General features: G+C 43.7%; 1 protein-coding gene across 3 annotated transcripts in view; it reads left to right on the top strand.

Annotated features, from left to right (window-relative positions):
- Positions 1–23811, top strand: part of LOC138673050 (uncharacterized) — a 996796-nt gene that overhangs the window by 609534 nt on the left and 363451 nt on the right. For all 3 annotated transcript variants that reach the window (XM_069761611.1, XM_069761612.1, XM_069761610.1), the window contains one exon: positions 9453–9491. In XM_069761611.1, coding sequence (XP_069617712.1) covers positions 9453–9491 — 39 coding nt within the window. The remainder of the gene's footprint in view (positions 1–9452; positions 9492–23811) is intronic.

The following is a 23811-nucleotide window of genomic DNA, read 5'->3' as shown; positions in this document are numbered from 1 at the left end:
TCCTTTTGGGCCAGTAGCATTGTCTGATAGTCATCTGAGTAGCCTGCCTGTGAAGCTAGCTACACCGCCTGTGTATCTCAATTTTTACTGCATCTTACCCAGTTAATAGTTTTGGGCCTAGGAACGGTGTCTGCACGTCAGGAGAGTAGCCGGCCTGTGAAACTAACTATACCGCCTGTGTATCTCTATTTCTACTGCATCTAATCCAGTTAATAGTTTTGGGCCTAGGAGCAGTGTCTGCACGTCAGTAGAGTAGCCCGCCTGTGAAACTAACTATACCGCCTGTGTATATAAATTTTTACTGCATCTAATCCAGTTAATAGTTTTGGGCCTAGGAGTAGTGTCTGCACGTCAGCAGAGTAGCCCGCCTGTGAAACTAACTATACCACCTGTGTATCTCTATTTTTACTGCATCTAATCCAGTTAATAGTTTTGGGCCTAGGAGCAGTGTCTGCACATCAGCAGAGTAGCCCACTTGTGAAACTAACTACACCGCCTGTGTATCTCTAGTTTTATTGCATCTAATCCAGTTAATAGTTTTGGGCCTAGTACCACAGTTTGGCCACTCAGTTCTGCTCGGTTTTCATCCATCGATTGTTGTGCCAACAACTACCAATACAGAGTTGCTAATTAGTTAAGCACTAAAATCAATGGCAAAAGGACTGCTGCTGGTGGAAAGGGGAATAGACGTGTTGGAAAGGGAAAAAAAGGTTGTGGCCGTGGGGTAGGTGGTAGAGCAACAGTAACATCTGCAGAAGAAAGACCATCTTGCAGCCAAAGTAAGATGTCTACTTTTTTTCGTGGACAATCTGATATGATCCCTTTCTTACAACCATCGCTACAAGCATCGCCAAAAATTCCAGATGAGGCACAAAAACAGCAGGTGCTTGAACGGATATCAAGTGCTCATTCAAGTGGGCTCTCCTCCATGTCAACTAAAACATCACAACTACTCCAGTCCTCAGAGTTGTCACCCCAATCGCACTTGCTTCCTCACAGCTCCCAAGTCTCCAGCCGCCCGTCTGAGCATGGGTTAACACACATGGTTGAGTCTGTAGAGCTGTTTACGCATACTATAGCCTGGGAATCAGAGGTCTGCTCCAGAGCTTCTGTGAATCCACATGAGGAAATGATCTGCACGGATGCCCAGAATCTTTGTAAGTCGGATCCAGGCCCAGATGAAGAAGGTTCTGAGCATAATGTAGACCTTCGTTCCCAAACTGTAACTCCTGTTGATGGAGACAATGAGGAAGATGATGATGAGACTGAGATACCTGATTGGAACAAAAACTTGACTTTTCGGTCAGGGCAGGAAGAGGTTGGCTCTGAGGACGACGGGTGTGAGAACACACAGGATGATAATGACGAGGTTGTAGACCCCACTTACTGTCAACCTCCAGTCCGCCAGTCCATGAGGTCAGCAGAGGAGGTGGAGGAGGATGCTAGTGACGAGTCTGACTACGAGGTAACGGTGCGCCTTCCTGGACAGGCACGGAGTACTGGAAGCACGTCAACAACTGCATCCTCAACCCCAACTGTGCCTCAGACCAGAAGTCGTGGTGGCTCTTCAGGTCACACGGGCTCTAAGCCTTGCATAGCCTGGTCATTTTTTGACATTGCAAAGGATGACCCAACTCATGTTGTCTGTAAGATTTGTCAACAAAATCTCAGCAGAGGACAAAAAATGACTAGATTGAGTACTTCATGCATGAACCGTCACATGGATATGAGGCATAAGTTGCAGTGGGAAGCTCACTGTGCTACAATGCGGCCTAGTGGGCCGGCTCAACCACCGTCTGCCCCATCAAGTGCATCCGCATCCTCTTCATCCTCTGTGACTTTGGGGACTGCAGTCGCACATGGTTTTGGACGCAGACCTTACCTTTTTACAAGCAACAGCCAGTGTGATTGGCAGGCCGTCATGACATTTGCAAGTGGAAACACCTGCTGTTGATGAGCGCACTCCGACATTGACACCACATTTTGATCAAGGCAACATAACATCTCCGCCTGCACCTTCCTCACAGACCAGCAGTTTGCCGGGGACACCCTACTCAACTCCGTCTAAGCACGGAACCCAGCCCTCAGTCCCTCAGATGTGGACAAGTAAAAGACCATTTCCTCCTAACCATGACAAAGCTAAGAGGTTGAATTTCTCCATCTGCAAGCTGTTGGCTACAGAAATGCTGCCTTTCCGCCTGGTGGACACAGAGAATTTTCGAGACCTTATGTCCGTCGCAGTGCCCCAGTACCAGATGCCCAGTCACCACTACTTCTCAAAGAAAGCTGTGCCTGCGCTACACCAGCATGTCGCACACAACATCACCGCTTCCTTGAGAAACTCTGTGTGTGACAGGGTGCATTTCACCACAGACACTTGGACGAGTAGACATGGACAGGGGCGTTACATGTCGGTGACTGGGCACTGGGTAACTACAGCGACATCAGGAGAAGGGGCTGCTGTCCAAGTCTTGCCATCGCCACGAGTTGCTCATCGATCCTCTGTATCTAGAAGTTCCTCCACTGCTTCTGCCTCCTCAACCTCCTCTCGGTCCTCCACCTGCACCCAAAGCCTGTCTGGTAAAGCCACCCGCGTTGTAGCTGCGCAGAAGGAATCTTGCACACCTCCTCACTATGCTGTCACCAGGGCTCAATGGCATCAGGCAGTGTTTACATTGAAATGTCTGGGAAATGTGAGTCACACAGCTGAGGAGTTGTGGTCAGCGCTGGAGACCGAGTTCCATCAATGGTTGTCTCCACTCAACCTGCAGCCAGGGAAGGCTGTGTGCGACAATGCTGCAAACCTGGGTGCGGCCATTCGCCGGGGCAATGTCACACACTTGCCTTGTATGGCTCATGTTTTGAACCTGGTTGTCCAGCAATTTTTATCCCACTATCCCGGACTAGATGGGCTTCTGCAGAGGGCACGGTCGCTGTGTGCTCACTTCCGCCATTCGCATCCCGCAGCTCATCGACTTACATCTCTACAGAAGTCGTTGGACCTGCCAGTTCACTGGCTGAAATACGATGTGCTCACATGGTGGAATTCAACTCTGCACATGTTGCAGTGACTGTGGCAGCAACGAGGAGCCCTGGTGCAATATGTTATGACGTATAGCCTGGGCCAACGAGATCAAGAGGTGGGGCAAATCACGCTGCAGTAGTGGTCTCAGATCAGGGACCTATGCACCCTTCTGCACAGTTTTGAAATAGCAATGAATATGTTTAGTGCTGACGATGCCATTATCAGCATGACCATTCCGGTGATTTACATGCTGGAGCACACCTTACACAGTGTTCGGAGTCAGGTGGTGGAACAAGAGGAGGTGGAGGAGAAGGAACAGGATGAGTCGTATGCAGAAGGGATAATATCTCCAAGGTCAAGAAGGTTGGCAGCACCAAGGTGGCTGGCATTGGAGGCTGTGGGAGAGGGATTACCGAGGGCGCATGGTAGCAGCCAAACTGTTGAGGAATGTGCAGAAGGCGAGGAAGAAGTGGAGGACGAACTGGTGCTGGGCATGGAAGAATCATCAGATGAGGGAGACCTTGATCAAATTTCTGTTGTGCGAGGTTGAGGGGAGAGGGCAGACAAAGGAAGCATGATTCTCACCTCGCCACCACCAAGACAACAAGGACTTTGTCCTCCTGGATGCGCAAGACACATGAGTGCCTTCTTGCTGCACTACCTGCAACATGACCCTCGGATTGTCAGAATCCGAAGTAATGCAGACTACTGGGTTGCCACTCTCTTAGATCCCCGGTACAAAAGTAAATTTGGCGAAATAATTCCTGCCATAGAAGGGATTCATGCATGCAGGAGTATCAGCAGAGAGTGTTACAGAATCTAACATCTGCTTTTCCACAAAACACCAGTGGTGCATGAAGCGAATCTCTGAGTTCTAACTTGCCAACCGTGGGACTATCGAGTCATCACTCAAATCGTAACAGTAACATCGTATCTGGTGGTAACAGCAATTTTTTCCAATCTTTTCAAGATTTTTTTAGACCATCCTTTGCAAGGCCACAGGAGACAAGAAGTCTGACGTACAGCCAACGCCTAGAGAGGATGGTACAAGAGTATCTCCAAGTTAACATTGATGCCATGACTGTGGAACTGGACCCTTGCTTATTTTGGGCTTCCAATCTTGAAAAATGGCCTGAGCTCGCCACTCACACCTTGGAGATCTTGTCGTGCCCCGCAGCCAGCGTTCTCTCTGAACGTCTGTTCAGCGCTGCTGGTGGTGTGCTGACGGATACGCACACGCGGCTGTCCAGTGACAATGTAGACAGAGTAACGTTCATCAACATGAACAAATCCTGGATCCGCAAGGACTTTTCTACCCCTGTGTCATCTTGGGGAGACTAAAAGCTTGATGATTTTTGAAAATCACCTCACCAACCGTTTTAAAAAACTCTGGCGAAATTGATGCCATTTAAGTGGTGTCTGTGGCCGAATTTTTGGAAAAAATGGAGACTCTTTATTTAGTTCCCTTGCTGAGTTTTACATGACGTTGCCATCATCAATTCCAGGTGGGTGGGGTCGTCTGCAGAGTTGTTTACTCATACTATGGTCTGAGATTCAGAGGTCTGCTCCAAAGCTTCAGTGTCTGCTAGTCAGCAGAGTAGCCCAGCCACCCACCGCTTGTTTACCTAAGTACTATTTTTATCGGCATCTGGCCCAGGAAATCCTTTTGGACCTAGTAGAATTTAGTGCTACTCAGCAGCGTACCCCTCCCATGAAGCAAGCTACACCGCCTGTTTACCTAACTACTATTTTGTAACAGCACCTAGCCCAGCAAATCCTTTTGGGCCTAGTAGAATTTGGTGCTACTCAGCAGCGTACCCCACCCATAAAGCAAGCTACACCGCTTGTTTACCTAACTACTATTTTGTAATGGCATCTAGCCCAGGAAATCCTTTTGGGCCTAGTAGAATTTGGTGCTGCTCAGCAGCGTACCCCACCCATGAAGCAAGCTACACCGCCTGTTTACCTAAGTAATATTTTGTAATGGCATCTAGCCCAGGAAATCCTTTTGGGCCTAGTAGAATTTGGTGCTACTCAGCGGCGTTCCCCACCCATGAAGCAAGCTACACCGCCTGTTTACCTAACTACTATTTTGTAACGGCATCTAGCCCAGGATATCCTTTTGGGCCTAGTAGAATTTGGTGCTGCTCAGCAGCGTACCCCACCCATGAAGCAAGCTACACCGCCTGTTTACCTAACTACTATTTTGTAACAGCACCTAGCCCAGCAAATCCTTTTGGGCCTAGTAGAATTTGGTGCTACTCAGCAGCGTACCCCACCCATAAAGCAAGCTACACCGCTTGTTTACCTAACTACTATTTTGTAATGGCATCTAGCCCAGGAAATCCTTTTGGGCCTAGTAGAATTTGGTGCTGCTCAGCAGCGTACCCCACCCATGAAGCAAGCTACACCGCCTGTTTACCTAAGTAATATTTTGTAATGGCATCTAGCCCAGGAAATCCTTTTGGGCCTAGTAGAATTTGGTGCTACTCAGCGGCGTTCCCCACCCATGAAGCAAGCTACACCGCCTGTTTACCTAACTACTATTTTGTAACGGCATCTAGCCCAGGATATCCTTTTGGGCCTAGTAGAATTTGGTGCTGCTCAGCAGCGTACCCCACCCATGAAGCAAGCTACACCGCCTGTTTACCTAACTACTATTTTGTAACGGCATCTAGCCCAGGATATCCTTTTGGGCCTAGCAGAATTTGGTGCTACTCAGCAGCGTACTTCACCCATGAAGCAAGCTACACCGCCTGTTTACCTAAGTACTACTTTTTAACGGCATCTAACCCAGGAAATCCTTTTGGGCCTAGTAGCAATTTCTGCAATCAGCAGAGTACCCCACCGATGAAGCAAGCTACACCTCCTTCTTCCTTTCTCAATCTAACCCCTCGGCTCTGGGGTGTCCACTCTCCCTCCAGCTCTCTTCTTTTCACACTGGGGCGAATCTTTTGGGCCTAGGCATAAGACGTCGTCGAGGCAATGGATAATATGTGCCGCCTTACAAACGTCCATGACGACACATTCAAGGAAGCAACTAAACGCCTCAAATAGTGAGCAGGATATGGAGCACCCCATGGGCAAACAGCGATCTATGTAGTATGCTCCTTCACAGAAGCAGCCCAATGGGAGGACACTATTCGGAGGCACAGGTAGTAACCAGAACGCCCCCACAATGTCTGTTTTGGCCATTAGGGTGCCCCTTCCCAACTTCTTGACCCGCTTGATTGCCTCGTCAAAGGAGGTACAGTACATATTACTGTACTTGGTTCCGCGTCGATGTTGTCGTTTACTGACCTGCCCCTTGGATATGACAAATGGTGGATTAGTCTGAATGTATTGGGTTCATTTTTTGGCACAAATCCCAACGGGGGTACCACTACATCTTCTAAGGAAAGTGTTCTGAATGGACCCGCCGCCAGTCTACCTAAAGATATTTCTTTTTTTTCTTTTTTTTGTCAAGACATCTGGGTGTTGGTAGAGTGAGTTTACATTTTTACTCCAGCCTTTCTTGATTTTAGAAGGACATGACATGCCTATATCTGTGTCTCCTTTGCCTTTTACTCCTCCACCTCTTTTCTTTTCGCATGACTATATGTAGTTGTGACTTTTCCATGTGTTTGTTTTGTCTTCTGAGCAGTTTGTCAGCTTTTGGACACCTTTACAGGTGTTTTCTATGTGTTTTCTATGTGTTTGTATGGGTTTGTGTTTGACTGCCATTGGTTTCAATGGGGTTCGATGGTATTCGTCGAACGTTCGACGAACATTCGACGAACCGAACCCGGACACTAGGGAGGTGGCTCAACACTACCTATTATGGATGCTGGAGAGCTGTGCTTATTTAATGCACACGCTGCTTAGGAATACTAACAGAAGCTTACTGTTAACTATCACCACTACCAATGTATGAAAATTACAGTTATTAATCCCTCCACTTTTTTACATCACCGAGGAAGTATTAATTAGTAGGAAATAATTTTTCCCATATGCTAATATTTAAATCTGGGATGTGTCTTTTTGTATAGTGTTCTGCTGTGCACCAGTCATAATGAGGATGGGATATCACATGGGGGGAGCCATATGCAGAAGTCTGCTATATGGCCTTAACTTCTCTAGTTACGCTCCTGGCAATGTTGTATATGTAGCTTGACTATTCTATAACATATGGGTGGGGGAGGGTACAGAATGGCTGATTTAGAAGCTCAGCAAGGCATGTAGCCCCGAAGTCTTCACCATTAGAAGTAATCCAGGGAGCAAGAATAGCTAGGGCGCCCCTAACTTTAGGGACAGGGAAGGAGCCCCTAGACCCTGTATATCTGACAACAGTGCCATGATAAAAAAAAGCTTGACAATTGTAGAACCAGTAACAGAATAAAATTATGTAATTTGTCACTATTATATTACAACCCCATATTGTAGTAGATAGATTTGGTAATTTTAAGCAAACCATTTGCATACAGGTTTATTACATTTAAGCATATGTATATGCATTGTGCCATATTGAAGAGATAAGTGAAGAGCCAATCACAGTAACATTCTGATATTCCAACACTTTACTGTGTTCCCAGTACACCATAAACATAGGGTATTGTATGTTTTTACAGTACAGCATACAATAAAGATCAACCTATACTGTATGAGAAGATTTTTATTCAGTCATGTTCATGTTCATTTCAATGTAATACTTGTCTGTTGTGACCAGTCCTTGCTCAAAGGTAACGTCTACACAAGGCCATAAGACTGCAATACTTTGATAATGACTACTTTTTTGGAACAATGTCGTCATCCTCATCTGGATATTTACCAATGACCTATGTGCTGTGAAAAGACAAATGATTTTGGATTTAGTTGTGGTTTCTGTGCTGTGACTCCCAATATCCAGCTTATGAGAAAATACCATGCTGTAACTAGATAACCCTGAGCTCCTTCTTGCGGACATTTTAAGTGTCGGCTGCTTGGTTCTCTTGTACCATTGGAGACACTGATCCTGCTAATCCTCTGGGCTACATCAGAGCACACACGTATTAGGTTTGATTATGCAGAGGTCTGCATTAACTCTATGAAAATGCGATTACCAAAGGGTTTGTATCCAAACAGCTATAAAGGAAATCTATCACCAGGATTTTGCCACCCCATGTGAGCGCATGATAATGTAGGGGCAGATACCCTGATTCCAGTGATGTATAGCATAATAAGCTGCTTGCTGTCATCTTGATAAAATCCCTGTTTTCTCTACTGCAGAACTAGCAGTTATCTGAATGTTGAGCTCTGTATAACCCCGACCACACCATTAATTGGCAGATTTCTGCCTATGCACAGAGTACACAGAAAGCTGCCAATCAGTGGTGGAGATGGGGTTATGTAAAGCTCATAAATATGGTGGACTACATGACATCAAGTGTACTAGTCCTCTAGGGGTAATCGCCTGCTGATAAAACAGTGATTTTATCAAAATTACACTAAGTAGCCCAATAAGTGACACATCACTGTAATCAGGGTCTCAGTGTTCACATTATAGTGGTCTGAGATTAGGCAGTACAACTTTTTTTTAAGGTTAGGGCTCTGACACCATCATAATGTGGCCAGAAGCTGCAGCAACATGAATTGTTTTTTAAATGAATTGATTGATTTTGTTAGCAAAGAGCCATTTCACCTAGAAAATCGGGTTTCACATCACCAAGGCTAAACACCAGGGTGATACATATACTCCATTTCTTACACCTCTTGATATATTGCAATCATCATGTAATATAGCACTGTGTACTTACAATTGCTCATTTTGCCTTTCTACCCGGTTAATTCTTCTCTTTTTTTAAGTTGAAACAGGAAGTTTATTGTCCCTGCATTTATCATTCTCCTCTTCAACTCCTGATCCAGCTGCTCCCTCCACTCCCCCTGCCAGGGACTTTTGCAGTGACTTATAACTCACATTATACAGGGAAAATTGACCTCCTGTTTCTACATAGAGATTAGAAGGATTTATAATATAACAAGGTTACATCATAGAATAAACATCATTTCTGATTAATATTGTGTGGCTAAGTTAACCCTACCCTTAACATACTATGGGTCTAGTATCTTTGCCAAAAGCATTAGACACCGATGTCGGGCACCAAATATCACATACGTTAATTGTGAGAGAATATTCCTCATCGCCCTATGGACTAATGTGAGTCAAGCGGGAATCAAACCAAAGCTTCCATACCTGATCACATTTTTGAAGACAATGTCTATTTTTATATACCACCCTCTCATAGGAAGCTGCAGCCTTTAACATATTGACTTAGTGTGAAATTCACGGGGGTCTTCTATCCATCCATCTCATGGCGATAGGCTTGGATTTCACAGCTTATGAGAAAATAACATAGAAGACCCAAGGCTTTACATGCAATTTTTACTCAGTCAATGCTGTTCTCTCTTCTAGCTGGATAACCGATGAGCACGTAGCCTGGAGATTTGTCATGTAAGTATCTCAAGGTATTTGAAGTATTATATTAACTCCTATTGTTTTTCATTTATTCTTCATGTACTTGTTGGGGAAAAACTTGTTAATGGTAAGGTAAAGGTAACCATTTCATTGGTTTACATCAGAACTGTAAGTTGTACGCAATGAATGAATAAGATGTTGTATTGCAGGGCAGGGTATATTTAGTCTGGGGAGTCTTGTATTTTAGATACTGTATGTTCCCTTATCCACATCCAGAAATGCTTTTTACGTGCTGATAAAGAGGTAATCTGCAGGTAAATCTACAGATCTAGGGTTAATCTGATGATTTAGCCAGTTTACTGGAGCAGTGGCTATTATTGTTCTCCCCACTGTCACTTGCTTCCAGTCACTAAAGGTACCTTCACACTGAGCGACTTTAGAACGATAACGATAGCGATCCGTGACGTTGCAGCGTCCTGGATAGCGATATCGTTGTGTTTGACATGCAGCAGTGATCAGGATCCTGCTGTGACATCATTGGTCGGAGCTAGGAGGCCAACACTTTATTTCTTCGCTGGATCACCCACTGACATCGCTGAATCTGCGTGTGTGACGCCGATTCAGTGATGTCTTCACTGGTAACCAGGGTAAACATCGGGTTACTAAGCGCAGGGCCGCGCTTAGTAACCCGATATTTACCCTGGTTACCATTGTAAATGTAAAACAAACCAAACACTACATACTTACATTCCGGTGTCTGTCGCGTCCCCCGGCATTCTGCTTCCCTGCACTGTGAGCGCCGGCTGGCCGTAAAGCAGAGCACAGCTGTGATGTCACCGCTCTGCTTTACGGCCGGCGCTTACACAGTGCAGGGAAGCAGAACGCCGGGGGACGTGACAGACACCGGAATGTAAGTATGTAGTGTTTTTTTTTTTTTACATTTACACTGGTAACCAGGGTAAACATCGGGTTACTAAGCGCGGCCCTGCGCTTAGTAACCCGATGTTTACCCTGGTTACCGGGGGACTTCGGCATCGTTGGTCGCTGGAGAGCTGTCTGTGTGACAGCTCTCCAGCGACCACACAACGACAAAACAGCGACGCTGCAGCGATCGGCATCGTTGCCTATATCGCTGCAGCGTCGCTTAATGTGACGGTACCTTAAGGTGGTGCAGGGTTCAGTGAGCACAGGTATAATCACGCCCCAGCACTGTGATTGACAGCCTGCTCTGCAGCCTATGTGAGCTTATAAGTCTGTAAATCAATGTGTCGGGGTATATTCCCTCCACTACCTCGATGACTAGAATCTAGCATATTAAGGGAGAATAAAACTACATTTTCTACCTCTGAGAACTGCTCAAGTAAATGGCTAAACAGGAGCGTAACACTACTTTTTCCCTTTAAAGGTATTCTTTTTTTTAGGTTGGTGCCACAGTTGGTCCAGCTTCTGGAAACAATAAGTAGCTATTTCGCTCTTAAAAGGTACATCATCCAGGTGTTTTCTTAGCCAATCAGAGTAGATCTCCAATTTGGTTTATAAAGAGGGGTTAAAACATTGATGCCAATTGTCTTCCAAGCACGATATCACGTGTCTTTTTAGCTGGTAAATAAAGCAATATCTTGTAGATCATATACAGCAGGGGAAATAAGTATTGAACATCAGATAAGCAATTTCAAAGTAGGTCAATAATAATAGATCCCTCAAAATAATAGAAAATATGCAAAAAATATTGACTTAAAATTTAACATTTAATATTACAGTACCATTAAAAATGTTATGACACAACACACATAAAAAACAGAACCCCAAAACAATGAGTAGCCAGATAAAAATCTGTCAAATTTTGGGGACTCATAATCCAGAGAAAATTACCAGTACAAATGGCAATGTAATACCAAAAACCGCATAATTAAATTCAGACACTGTGGAACTAATATTTTCATCAGTACAGCTGACGCATTTATCCCTATGTGTCTCACAACAACCAAAGGAGATCCATAACCCCTTCATGACCCAGCCTATTTTGACCTTAAAGACCTTGCCGTTTTTTGCAATTCTGACCAGTGTCCCTTTATGAGGTAATAACTCAGGAACGCTTCAACGGATCCTAGCGGTTCTGAGATTGTTTTTTCGTGACATATTGGGCTTCATGTTAGTGGTAAATTTAGGTCAATAAATTATGCGTTTATTTGTGATAAAAACGGAAATTTGGCGAAAATTTTGAAAATTTCGCAATTTTCACATTTTGAATTTTTATTCTGTTAAACCAGAGAGTTATGTGACACAAAATAGTTAATAAATAACATTTCCCACATGTTTACTTTACATCAGCACAATTTTGGAAACAAAATTTTTTTTTGCTAGGAAGTTATAAGGGTTAAAATTTGACCAGTGATTTCTCATTTTTACAACGAAATTTACAAAACCATTTTTTTAGGGACCACCTCACATTTGAAGTCAGTTTGAGGGGTCTATATGGCTGAAAATACCCAAAAGTGACACCATTCTAAAAACTGCACCCCTCAAGGTACTCAAAACCACATTCCAGAAGTTTATTAACCCTTCAGGTGCTTCACAGCAGCAGAAGCAACATGGAAGGAAAAAATGAACATTTAACTTTTTAGTCACAAAAATTATCTTTTAGCAACAATTTTTTTATTTTCCCAATGGTAAAAGGAGAAACTGAACCACGTAAGTTGTTGTCCAATTTGTCCTGAGTACGCTGATACCTCATATGTGGGGGTAAACCACTGTTTGGGCACACGGCAGGGCTTGGAAGGGAAGGAGCGCCATTTGACTTTTTGAATCAAAAATTGGCTCCACTCTTTAGCGGACACCATGTCATGTTTGGAGAGCCCCGTGTGCCTAAAAATTGGAGCTCCCCCACAAGTGACCCCATTTTGGAAACTAGACGCCCCAGAGAACTTATCTAGATGCATAGTGAGCACTTTGAACCCCCAGGTGCTTCACAAATTGATCCGTAAAAATGAAAAAGTACTTTTTTTTCACAAACAAATTATTTTAGCCTCAATTTTTTCATTTTCACATGGGCAACAGGATAAAATGGATCCTAAAATTTGTTGGGCAATTTCTCCTGAGTACACTGATACCTGATATGTGGGGGTAAACCACTGTTTGGGCACATGGTAAGGCTCGGAAGGGAAGGAGCGCCATTTGACTTTTTGAATGAAAAATTATCTCCATCGTTAGCGGACACCATGTCGCGTTTGGAAAGCTCCTGTGTGCCTAAACATTGGCGCTCCCACCACAAGTGACCCCATTTTGGAAACTAGACCCCCCAAGGAACTTATTTAGATGCCTAGTGAGCACTTTAAACCCTCAGGTGCTTCACAAATTGATCTGTAAAAATGAAAAAGTACTTTTTTTTCACAAAAAAATTCTTTTCGCCTCAATTTTTTCATTATCACATGGGCAATAGGATAAAATGGATCATAAAATTTGTTGGGCAATTTCTCCCGAGTACGCCGATACCTCATATGTGGGGGTAAACCACTGTTTGGGCACTCGGCAGGGCTCGGAAGGGAAGGCGCACCATTTGACTTTTTGAATGGAAAATTAGCTCCAATTGTTAGCGGACATCATGTCGCGTTTGGAGAGCCCCTGTGTGCCTAAACATTGGAGCTCCCCCACAAGTGACCCCATTTTGGAAACTAGACCCCCCAAGGAACTTATCTAGATGCATATTGAGCACTTTAAACCCCCAGGTGCTTCACAGAAGTTTATAACGCAGAGCCATGAAAATAAAAAATAATTTTTCTTTCCTCAAAAATGATTTTTTAGCCTGGAATTTCCTATTTTTCCAAGGGTAATAGGAGAAATTGGACCCCAAATATTGTTGTCCAGTTTGTCCTGAGTACGCTGATACCCCATATGTGGGGGTAAACCACTGTTTGGGCGCACGGCAGGGCTTGGAAGGGAAGGCACGCCATTTGGCCTTTTAAATGGAAAATTAGCTCCAATCATTAGCGGACACCATGTCACGTTTGGAGAGCCCCTGTGTGCCTAAACATTGGAGATCCCCCAGAAATGACCCCATTTTGGAAACTAGTCCACCAAAGGAACTAATCTAGATGTGTGGTGAGGACTTTGAACCCCCAAGTGCTTCACAGAAGTTTATAACGCAGAGCCATGAAAAAAATATATATATATATTTTCTCAAAAATGATCTTTTAGCCTGCAATTTTTTATTTTCCCAAGGGTATCAGGATAAATTTGACCCCAAAATTTGTTCTCCAGTTTCTCCTGAGTACGCTGATACGCCATATGTGGGGGTAAACCACTGTTTGGGCACATGCCGGGGCTCGGAAGTGAAGTAGTGACGTTTTGAAATGCAGACTTTGATGGAATGCTCTGTGGGCGTCACGTTGCGTTTGCAGAGCCCCTGATGTGGCTTAACAGTAGAAACCCCCCACAAGTGACCCCATTTTGGAAACTAGACCCCGAAAGGAACTTATCTAGATGTGTGGTGAGCACTTTGAACCCCCAAGTGCTTCACAGAAGTTTATGATGCAGAGCCGTGAAAATAATAAATACGTTTTCTTTCCTCAAAAATAATTATTTAGCCCAGAATTTTTTAATTTTCCCAAGGGTAACAGGAGAAATTTGACCCCAATATTTGTTGTCCAGTTTCTCCTGAGTACGCTGATACCCCATATGTGGGGGTAAACTACTGTTTGGGCACATGCCGGGGCTCGGAATTGAAGTAGTGATGTTTTGAAATGCAGACTTTGATGGAATGCTCTGCGGGCGTCACGTTGCGTTTGCAGAGCCCCTGATGTGGCTAAACAGTAGAAACCCCCCACAAGTGACCCCATTTTGGAAACTAGACCCCGAAAGGAACTTATCTACATGTGTGGTGAGCACTTTGAACCCCCAAGTGCTTCATAGAAGTATATAATGCAGAGCCGTGAAAATAATAAATACTTTTTCTTTCCTCAAAAATAATTATTTAGCCCAGAATTTTTTATTTTCCCAAGGGTTACAGGAGAAATTGGACCCCAAAAGTTGTTGTCCAGTTTCTCCTGAGTACGCTGATACCCCATGTGTGGGGGTAAACCACTGTTTGGGCACACGTCGGGGCTCAGAAGGGAAGTAGTGACTTTTGAAATGCAGACTTTGATGGAATGGTCTGCGGGCGTCACGTTGCGTTTGCAGAGCCCCTGGTGTGCCTAAAGAGTAGAAACCCCCCAAAAGTGACCCCATTTTAGAAACTAGACCCCCCAAGGAACTTATCTAGATATGTGGTGAGCACTTTGAACCCCCAAGTGCTTCACAGACGTTTACAACGTAGAGCCCTGAAAATAATAAATCATTTTTCTTTCCTCAAAAATGATGTTTTAGCAAGCATTTTTTTATTTTCACAAGGGTAACAGGAGAAATTGGACCCCAGTAATTGTTGCGCAGTTTATCCTGAGTATGCTGGTACCCCATATGTGGGGGTAAACCACTGTTTGGGCACACGTCAGGGCTCGGAATTGAGGGAGCACCATTTGACTTTTTGAATACGAGATTGGCTGGAATCAATGGTGGCGCCATGTTGCGTTTGGAGACCCCTGATGTGCCTAAACAGTGGTAACCCCTCAATTCTACCTCCAACACTAACCTTAACACACCCCTAACCCTAATCCCAACTGTAGCCATAACCCTAATCACAACCCTAACCCCAACACACCCCTAACCATAACCCTAACCCCAACACACCCCTAACCCTAACCACAACCCTAATTCCAACTGTAGCCATTACCCTAATCACAGCCTAACCCTAACCCCAACACATCCCTAACCCTAATCCCAACTGTAGCCATAACCCTAATCACAGTCCTAACCCTAACTCCAACACACCCCTAACCCTAATCCCAACTGTAGCCATAACCCTAATCACAACCCTAACCACAACACACCCCTAACCACAACCCTAATTCCAACCCTAACCCTAAGGTTATGTGCCCACGTTGCGGATTCGTGTGAGATTTTTCAGCATCATTTTTTAAAAATCTGCAGGTAAAAGGCACTGCGTTTTACCTGCGGATTTTGCGCGGATTTCCAGTGTTTTTTGTGCGGATTTCACCTGCGGATTCCTATTGAGGAAGAGGTGTAAAACGCTGCGGAATCCGCACAAAGAATTGACATGCTGCGGAAAATACAACGCAGCGTTTCCGCGCGGTATTTTCCGCACCATGGGCACAGCGGATTTGGTTTCCATATGTTTACATGGTACTGTACACCTGATGGAACACTGCTGCGAATCCGCAGCGGCCAATCCACTGCGGATCCGCAGCCAAATACGCACCGTGTGCACATGGCCTAATTCTAAAGGTATGTGCACACGCTGCGGAAAACGCTGCGGATCTGCAGCAGTTTCCCATGAGTTTACAGTTCAATGTAGACCTATGGGAAACAAAAATCGCTGTACACATGCTGCGGAAAAACTGCACGGAAACGCAGCGGTTTACATTCCGCAGCATGTCACTTCTTTGTGCGGATTCCGCAGCGGTTTTACAACTGCTCCAATAGAAAATCGCAGTTGTAAAACCGCAGTGAAATGCGCAGAAAAAACGCGGTAAATCCGCCATAAATCCGCAGCGGTTTAGCACTGCGAATTTATCAAATCCGCAGCGCAAAAATCCGCAGAGGACCAGAATATGTGTGCACATACCGAAACCCTAACCCTACCCCTAACCCTAACCCTACCCCTAACCCTACCCCAACCGCTAACCCTAGCCCTAACCCTAGCCCTAACCCTAGCCCTAACCCTAGCCCTAACCCTAACCCTAGCCCTAACCCTAGCCCTAACCCTAACCCTACCCCTAACCCTAGCCCTAACCCTAGCCCTAACCCTACCCCTAACCCTACCCCTAACCCTACCCCTAACCCTAACCCTATTCTAACATTAGTTGAAAAAAAAAATTCTTTATTTTTTTTATTGTCCCTACCTATGGGGGTGACAAAGGGGGGGGGTCATTTATTATTTTTTTTATTTTGATCACTGAGATAGATTATATCTCAGTGATCAAAATGCACTTTGGAACGAATCTGCCGGCCGGCAGATTCGGCGGGCGCACTGCGCATGCGCCCGCCATTTTGGAAGATGGCGGCGCCCGGGGAGAAGACGGACGGACCCCGGCAGGATCGGTAAGTATGATAGGGTGGGGGGGATCAGAGCATGGGGGGGTGAATCGGAGCGTGGGAGGGGTGGAACGGAGCACGGGGGGGTAGAACGGAGCACGGGGGGGTGGAACGGAGCACGGAGGGGGGTGGATCGGAGTGCAGGGGGGTGATCGGAGCACGGGGGGGTGATTGAAGCACGGGGGGAGCGGACAAGAGCACGGGGGGAGCGGAGCACAGGACAGAGGGGAGCCGGAGCAGTGTACCGGACAGATCGGGGGGCTGGGGGGGCGATCGGTGTGGTGGGGTGGGGGCACATTAGTATTTCCAGCCATGGCCGATGATATTGCAGCATCGGCCATGGCTGGATTGTAATATTTCACCCGTTATAATAGGTGAAATATTACAAATCGCTCTGATTGGCAGTTTCACTTTCAACAGCCAATCAGAGCGATCGTAGCCACGAGAGGGTGAAGCCACCCCCCCTGGGCTAAACTACCACTCCCTCTGTCCCTGCAGATCGGGTGAAATGGGAGTTAACGCTTTCACCCGATCTGCAGGGACGCGATCTTTCCATGACGCCACATAGGCGTCATGGGTCGGATTGGCACCGACTTTCATGACGCCTACGTGGCGTCAAAGGTCGGGAAGGGGATAAGAAAAGTTTGGAACACTCTCACCACATCCGTAGGTGTTAACTCTCCAATGTCATAGAGACAACCTCCCATGGAACAGTGGACAAGAACCCATAAGAGCAAATATCCGTGCCCGAAGAAAGAGTTCAATGTGTGAGTCCAAGCGAGGGCCACCTTCCAACGCGTTTCATCCTCATAGGATATAGCAGCCAAAACAGGAATGCTCCACCATCACTGGTATTATTTCAGAGCCTCCTATAGAGAGATTTTCACATTGCCGCGTCCAGTTATATATTCATTTGAAAATTAAAGGACATGCCCAAATGTGTCAATCAGTTGTTTGCCTACGGCCAATTATATTGTGGCAAGCAAAAGGTCACACATGTCCAATCACAGCAATTCAAACTTACTCCTCACACATAACATGGGGCAAATGCTCACCACATTGGTGACTCAAATGGAGTCACCGGAAGCTATCTATGCGTGTCATCTCTTTGCAGTCCATAGACCCGAAGTGTTGGATGCCTCTGTTGGCGCGAACATACCGGAAGCAAGGTATGTCTCTGCGCACTGGTCTAGCCGCATTGGTAAGTATGGAATGCATGAAGTGACATGTTGGCGTGCGTTCCGTCTCATACGGCATTCATTTTAGAACGTTTCACCTCCACCTGAGTCACCCCTGGCTACTCTTTGTTTTGGGGTTCTGTTTTTTAGGTGTGTTGTGTTGTAACATTTTTAATGGTAATATTAAATGTTAAGTTTTAAGTCCCTATTTTTTGCTTATTTTCAAGTATTGAACATGTCACCAATTTTCTAAGTAAATATATTTGTAAAGGTGATATTGACATGAAATTCTCACCAGATGTCGGTAACAACCCATCCAATCCACACAGGCAAATAAATCAAATCATAGATGTCTATAAGTTATGTGTAATAATGAGAAATGACACAGGGAAAAAGTATTGAACACACTTACTGAAATGTATTTAATACATCTTTCAAAAGCCTTTATTGGTGATGACCTCTCCTGTATGGAGAAACTAGTCGCATGCATTGCTCAAATGTGATTTTGGTCCATTCTCCCACATAAACACTCTTCAAATCCTGAAGGTTTGGTGGGCTTCTTGTATGAACTCTGAGCTTTAGTTCCTTCCATAAATTTTCTATTGGATTCAGGTCAGGTGATTGGCTGGGCCATTCTAGCAGTTTTCTTTTCTTTTTCTGAAGCCAATTGAGTGTCTTTGGCTGTGTGTTGAGATCATTGTCTTACTGAAATGTCCTCCCTTATTTCTTCTTCATCATTTTGGTAGATGGCAGCAGATTTTTATTAAGAATGTCTTAGTACATTTGTCCCCTTGTCTTGAGACCGCTCACTGGTTTTACGCATCATCAGATGTTTCTTGAGTGGCACCTTGGTAATGAGGCACCTTTTTATGGGCCAACAATTGATTTATTCTGGCATCAAGTCTTTCCATGACTTTTTGCACCTCTTTCTTCATGTGTTCAATACTTTTTCCCTGTGTTATTTTTCATTGTTACACATAACTTAATTTATGGACATCTATAGTTTGAATTCTTTGCCTGTGTGGAGTGGATGAGATGTTACCGACATCTGGTGAGCATTTCTTGTCAATAGCACCTTTAGAAATATATTTACTTAGAAACTTGGTGATGTGTTCATTACTTATTTCACCTGTTGTAAATTGTGGTGCTGGAGCAGGTCTAACTTGCAATTGCCGGCTGGTTTGTTGTAGGAATTTTACATTTTTTGTTTGATTTTTTTTGCCAGTTTCTATGTTAACAGTAAAAAAAACCAATATGACTACTGATAACAGATTAAAGTGAACCTGTCAACAGTTATGTCATATATCAACGAAAACTATTACTTTATTCAGCACCAGAGTGCATTCCATAAATGCTTATATAACCAATTGTATACCCCCCAAAACTCTTTGAAGTTCTCACACATGGTATGGTAATCTTCTCGGTCTGGTCCAATGGGCGCAGCCTCTGGTCTCTCCATCACTCCTCCTGGCCGCTGTTCAACATTTTCCTTCTTTGACTTTGATGACACCTGGTGCATTATCCTCATTGCGGGGAGAAATCTTGGATCTTTGCAGAGAAATCTTGGCTCGCACCTGCACACTGTGCTTTGCCCTACTGCTGGCAGAGCCAAAAGCATAAGTGCGCATATGCCGCCACACTTCTTAACAACACATGAGCCTCGACACGTGCTCGCGCATGTGCACTTATGTTTTCAGTTCTGCTCGCAGTAGGGCAAAGCACAGCGCACGGACGCAAGTCGCGATTTCTATGTGCAGGCGAAAGATTTCTCCCCGCAAAGTGAATGATGCAGGAGGCATCATCCACGTCAATCAAAAGAGGATGACGAGAAGCAGCCGGGAGGAGGGATGGTAAGGCCAGAATTCACACCCATCAGACCAGTCCAAGAGGATTACCATACAGCGTGGGAGAAAGAAAGTTCAGCATGTGGGATAGAATACAGTAAAATTTTATCTTCTTACAAAAATAAACATATTGGCAGTTTTGGCAATTTCAAAATATGTGTGCAAAGCCACAACGTGTTTCGAGCTGAACACTGCTCTTGTTCAAAACATAAAAATTAGCAGTTTTCAACTCGAAGCATGTTGGTTTTTTTCATAAATGTTTTGGCATTGCCAATATGTGTATTATATTTTTTAAGAAGATGGCATAAAGCTTTGGAAGATTTTGCCTGGGGTGTCGGACTTTCTCCCAATTGATCTTACTTAGACTTTTCATAGCACGTTGCAAAAGCAAAACTGAGATGCTAACTGACTTCTGCACACGACGAAACTCATTCTTAACACCGTCAAATTCCCGGTCTGAAATGGATACATTTCACCATGGCGTTCCCCATTTATGCATTAATACGTCCTGTATGTATTCTACATGAGCTTTTCTTGTCTCCTGAGCTCTGGCCATTCTACCTTAGCACTATCAGCTCTTTTTTTCAAAGGCCATATGTATATTTAATGTGAAAAAAAAATATTTTGTGTGCTATTTCAAAGTATGTAATTTTGCTGTGCTCAAAAGATTCTTAGACCAGTGCACACGTTGAGTATTTGGTCAGTATTTTACATCAGTATTTGTAAACCTTAACTAGGAGTGAAACAATCACAGATAAAGAAGAATAGAAACATGTCACCACTTCTGCATTTTTCTTCTACTTTTTGTTTTGGCTTACAAATACGGAGGTAAAAAAACTTCCCAAATACTCAATGTGTGCATGTGGCCTTGTTCAAAAAAAGGGTTAATATTTCTCGAAGTGGTGGCATGAAGTCGTTGCGCTGCAGCTCTGCAAAAAGGTCAGCTTAGAATTTCTCCCTGCATTTCTGGTGCATTTATTTCATACGAGTAGGCATTCTAGCAGTTGCTCCTCAGCTTCTGACAATGCTCTTCCACTGCCTGTTGTTTTAACCCTGCTGTTCTGTTTAGATTTCACATACACTTGTACTGTTCCCGTTCATTTTTGACCGTCCTTATAAAATAATCATTTTTAGCTAATCTAAGTGGTTTTTTTAAACAGTTTTTGCACTATTATATTGCTTGTGAAGATGGTTGTTCAAATACCAGAAAAAAAAAATACAAAGCTTGTTTTATATTTTTTTTATATCCAAAAGGGAACATGGTATTTTTTCGATTTTTGTAAAAATTGATTATTTTTGCAGATAAAAAAAAAATCTTGATCTAAATGTTAACTATAAGTAATAATATCAAACATTATCTAGATATACTTTTTTCAAAGGCAAAAAAAAAAAAAGTTTTTTTCTCTATAAAATGGCAAAAAACGTTGTTTTTTATACACTTATACTGTTCCCGGTCATTTTTGACCGGACCTAACAAAGTTGTGATTTGTACCTAATTCAAGTGTTATTTGATTACCTGTTGCATTGTTTTACTGTATGTGAACATGGTTTTCAATAATCAGATGAAAAATTAAATCAAAAACTTTTATTTTTTGAATCAAATAAATTAACATTTTTTGCAATATTTGCTTCATATTGCACATAAAAACTTTTCTTTATTCTAAACTATATACAAACTTTTCAAAAAAAAAAAGGTTTTTTGTCAAAAACAAATGATAAATGCGATCAATGTATTACTTGCATTGATCACATGTATAATTTACATGACGCTTGCACAAGTATTTTGCACATTTGCAACACATAATATTAGATTTATGGTTACTGGACGTTGGACAGAATGAGCATCTTTTTAGCTTGCAGCTGGTTGCGATGGTGGAAGCCGTTTCAGTATCAGTGGTGGTCGAAGCTGTTGGCTCGCCGTCTCCACCATGCTCTCGAATTTGTCGGGCCACTTTTTCTGCACTCTCATTTCTTGGATTTCGTGGCCGTGTTTTTACATATGGATTAGTGAGAGACTTCCCCAATTCCTCAATAAAAAGCCGTCGTTTGTGTAATTTTTTTTCTTGCCATTTGGGGTTTATTTCCCGCCACAATACAAAGGCATTATAGGCAGATACATCGATCAGGTTGTACAAGAGAATCATAGGCCACCTATTTGTTTTTCTTTTACATGTATACGTGCCTACAAGCTGGTCTAATGTGTCAACAGCACCTTTAGTGGCGTTATAGTGAAGAATCATGTCTGGCTTTCTGTCATCTCTCTCACTTATTTTTGCATCATGGTGCATGGTGCTCATGAGGATAACTTGTTTATTTTTTTTGGGAACGTACGACACTACCATAGTGTCCTTTGTAAAATAAAACATTGAACTGTGTACGTCTCTCTTACACTACGTTCACATTAGCGTTGCGCGCCGCTGCGTCGGCGACGCAACGCACGACGCACGCAAAAACGCGTGCAAACGCACGCAAAAACGCTGCGTTTTGCGACGCGTGCGTCGTTTTTTGACGAAAATCGGACGCAAGAAAAATGCAACTTGTTGCATTTTCTTGCGTCCGACGCTAGCGTCAAAAACGACGCACATGTCGGAAAACGCAACGCGAAAAACGCATGCGTCCCCCATGTTAAACATAGGGGCGCATGACGCGTGCGTCGCCGCTGCGTTTCCCGACGCTGCGTCGGTAAACGCTAATGTGAACGTAGCCTTATTGAGGATACCCTGTGGAAGTTCAGGTTTATTTTTTCGTACAGTACCCAGCATAGTTATATTGTTTTTTTGTAACATCTGCCCCAATTGGTAGGATGTGAAGAAATTGTCACAGGTAACGTTTCTCCCTTTGAGTCCATGGGTCAAGTCCAAAACTACCCTCATGCCTTGGTTTTTTTCAGGTCTTTCTAGAGGGTTTTTTCCAATATATACTTGAACATTTGCAGCATATGATGTTTTACTGTCACACAGAGTCCAGATTTTTATACCGTATTTTGCTGGTTTACTTGGAATGTATTGCCTGAATGGGCACCTGCCTCTAAATGACACCAGCTGCTCATCAACAGTGAAATTTTCTACGGTATTATAACATTTTGGGAGTATCTCGACCCATTTACTCCACAAATCCCTAATTGGGGCAAGTTTATCTGTGCTTCTTCTTTCAGATCTATCCGTTTTGTCATCAAACCGTAGAACTCTGGAAATTTCGTGGAATCTTTCTAAAGACATGGTGGCCCTAAATATATGGCGCCCCGTTTCCGAATTCCACAAATTTTAGTGGACTCTCCATATGATTTGTATACTCCAGCTAATAGAAGTAACCCGATGTAAGCATTCATAGCCGTCACATCGAAGTTCTTCCATTTATCGCCATAAACCTTTTTTCCCTCAATGTTTGTCATTTGGATAAGTATATTTTGCATGGCTATATTTATGAATAATAGGAATGCCGATTGAATGTCATCAATTCTAGCAATTGCATATCTAGTGGGACCTGGAGTATCTGTGATGACATTTGAAGACCTTCTACCAGTCGGAGCAGGAGGCTGCAATTTCCAAACGACATCTTTGTTTTTTGAATTGTTTTCTTGCGTCAGACCGGTTGTCGGGGTTTCCACATCAGATTCACCCTCAGAATCCGAGTTCTCGGCAATATCTTCATCCTCACTAATGTTGTCCTCCTCTTCGGAGACATTTTCAGGTGGGACATCCTCGTCTGTATCGGAGTCGTTTATAAACTCCTCCAATTCAGCTTGGGTGAAGTGTCTTCTTCTCATGCTGTAAGGCATCACTGTTGAATGAAAAAATAAAATATATCCATAAACAATGAATGAAAAAAAAAATGAAAACAATTTCGCAACAATACACACAATAACGTCCCATCACACATTGAGATATGCCCTGTGATTATGGTGCTGGAGCGTCGCAAACAAAAATGAGGCATGCACTCATTCTATCACAGCAGTGAGAATATGTACTCATAAGCAGACATTGAGTCTACACAACCCTAATGCTAACCCCCTATCATCCATTCTATCACAGCAGTGAGAATATGTACTCATAAGCAGACATTGAGTCTACACAACCCTAATGCTAACCCCCTATCATCCATTTTATCACAGCAGTGAGAATATTGAATAATTTTAGAATAAAAGAATAATTTATCTGTAACATACCTGTAAAAATGGGACTTCAGAGC

The sequence above is a fragment of the Ranitomeya imitator genome, chromosome 3 (genome assembly GCF_032444005.1).
Source record: "Ranitomeya imitator isolate aRanImi1 chromosome 3, aRanImi1.pri, whole genome shotgun sequence".
In the NCBI taxonomy this organism is placed as follows: domain Eukaryota; kingdom Metazoa; phylum Chordata; class Amphibia; order Anura; family Dendrobatidae; genus Ranitomeya; species Ranitomeya imitator.
The sequence above is the reverse complement of the archived record's forward strand: the minus strand, read 5'-3'. Positions and strand labels throughout refer to the sequence as shown.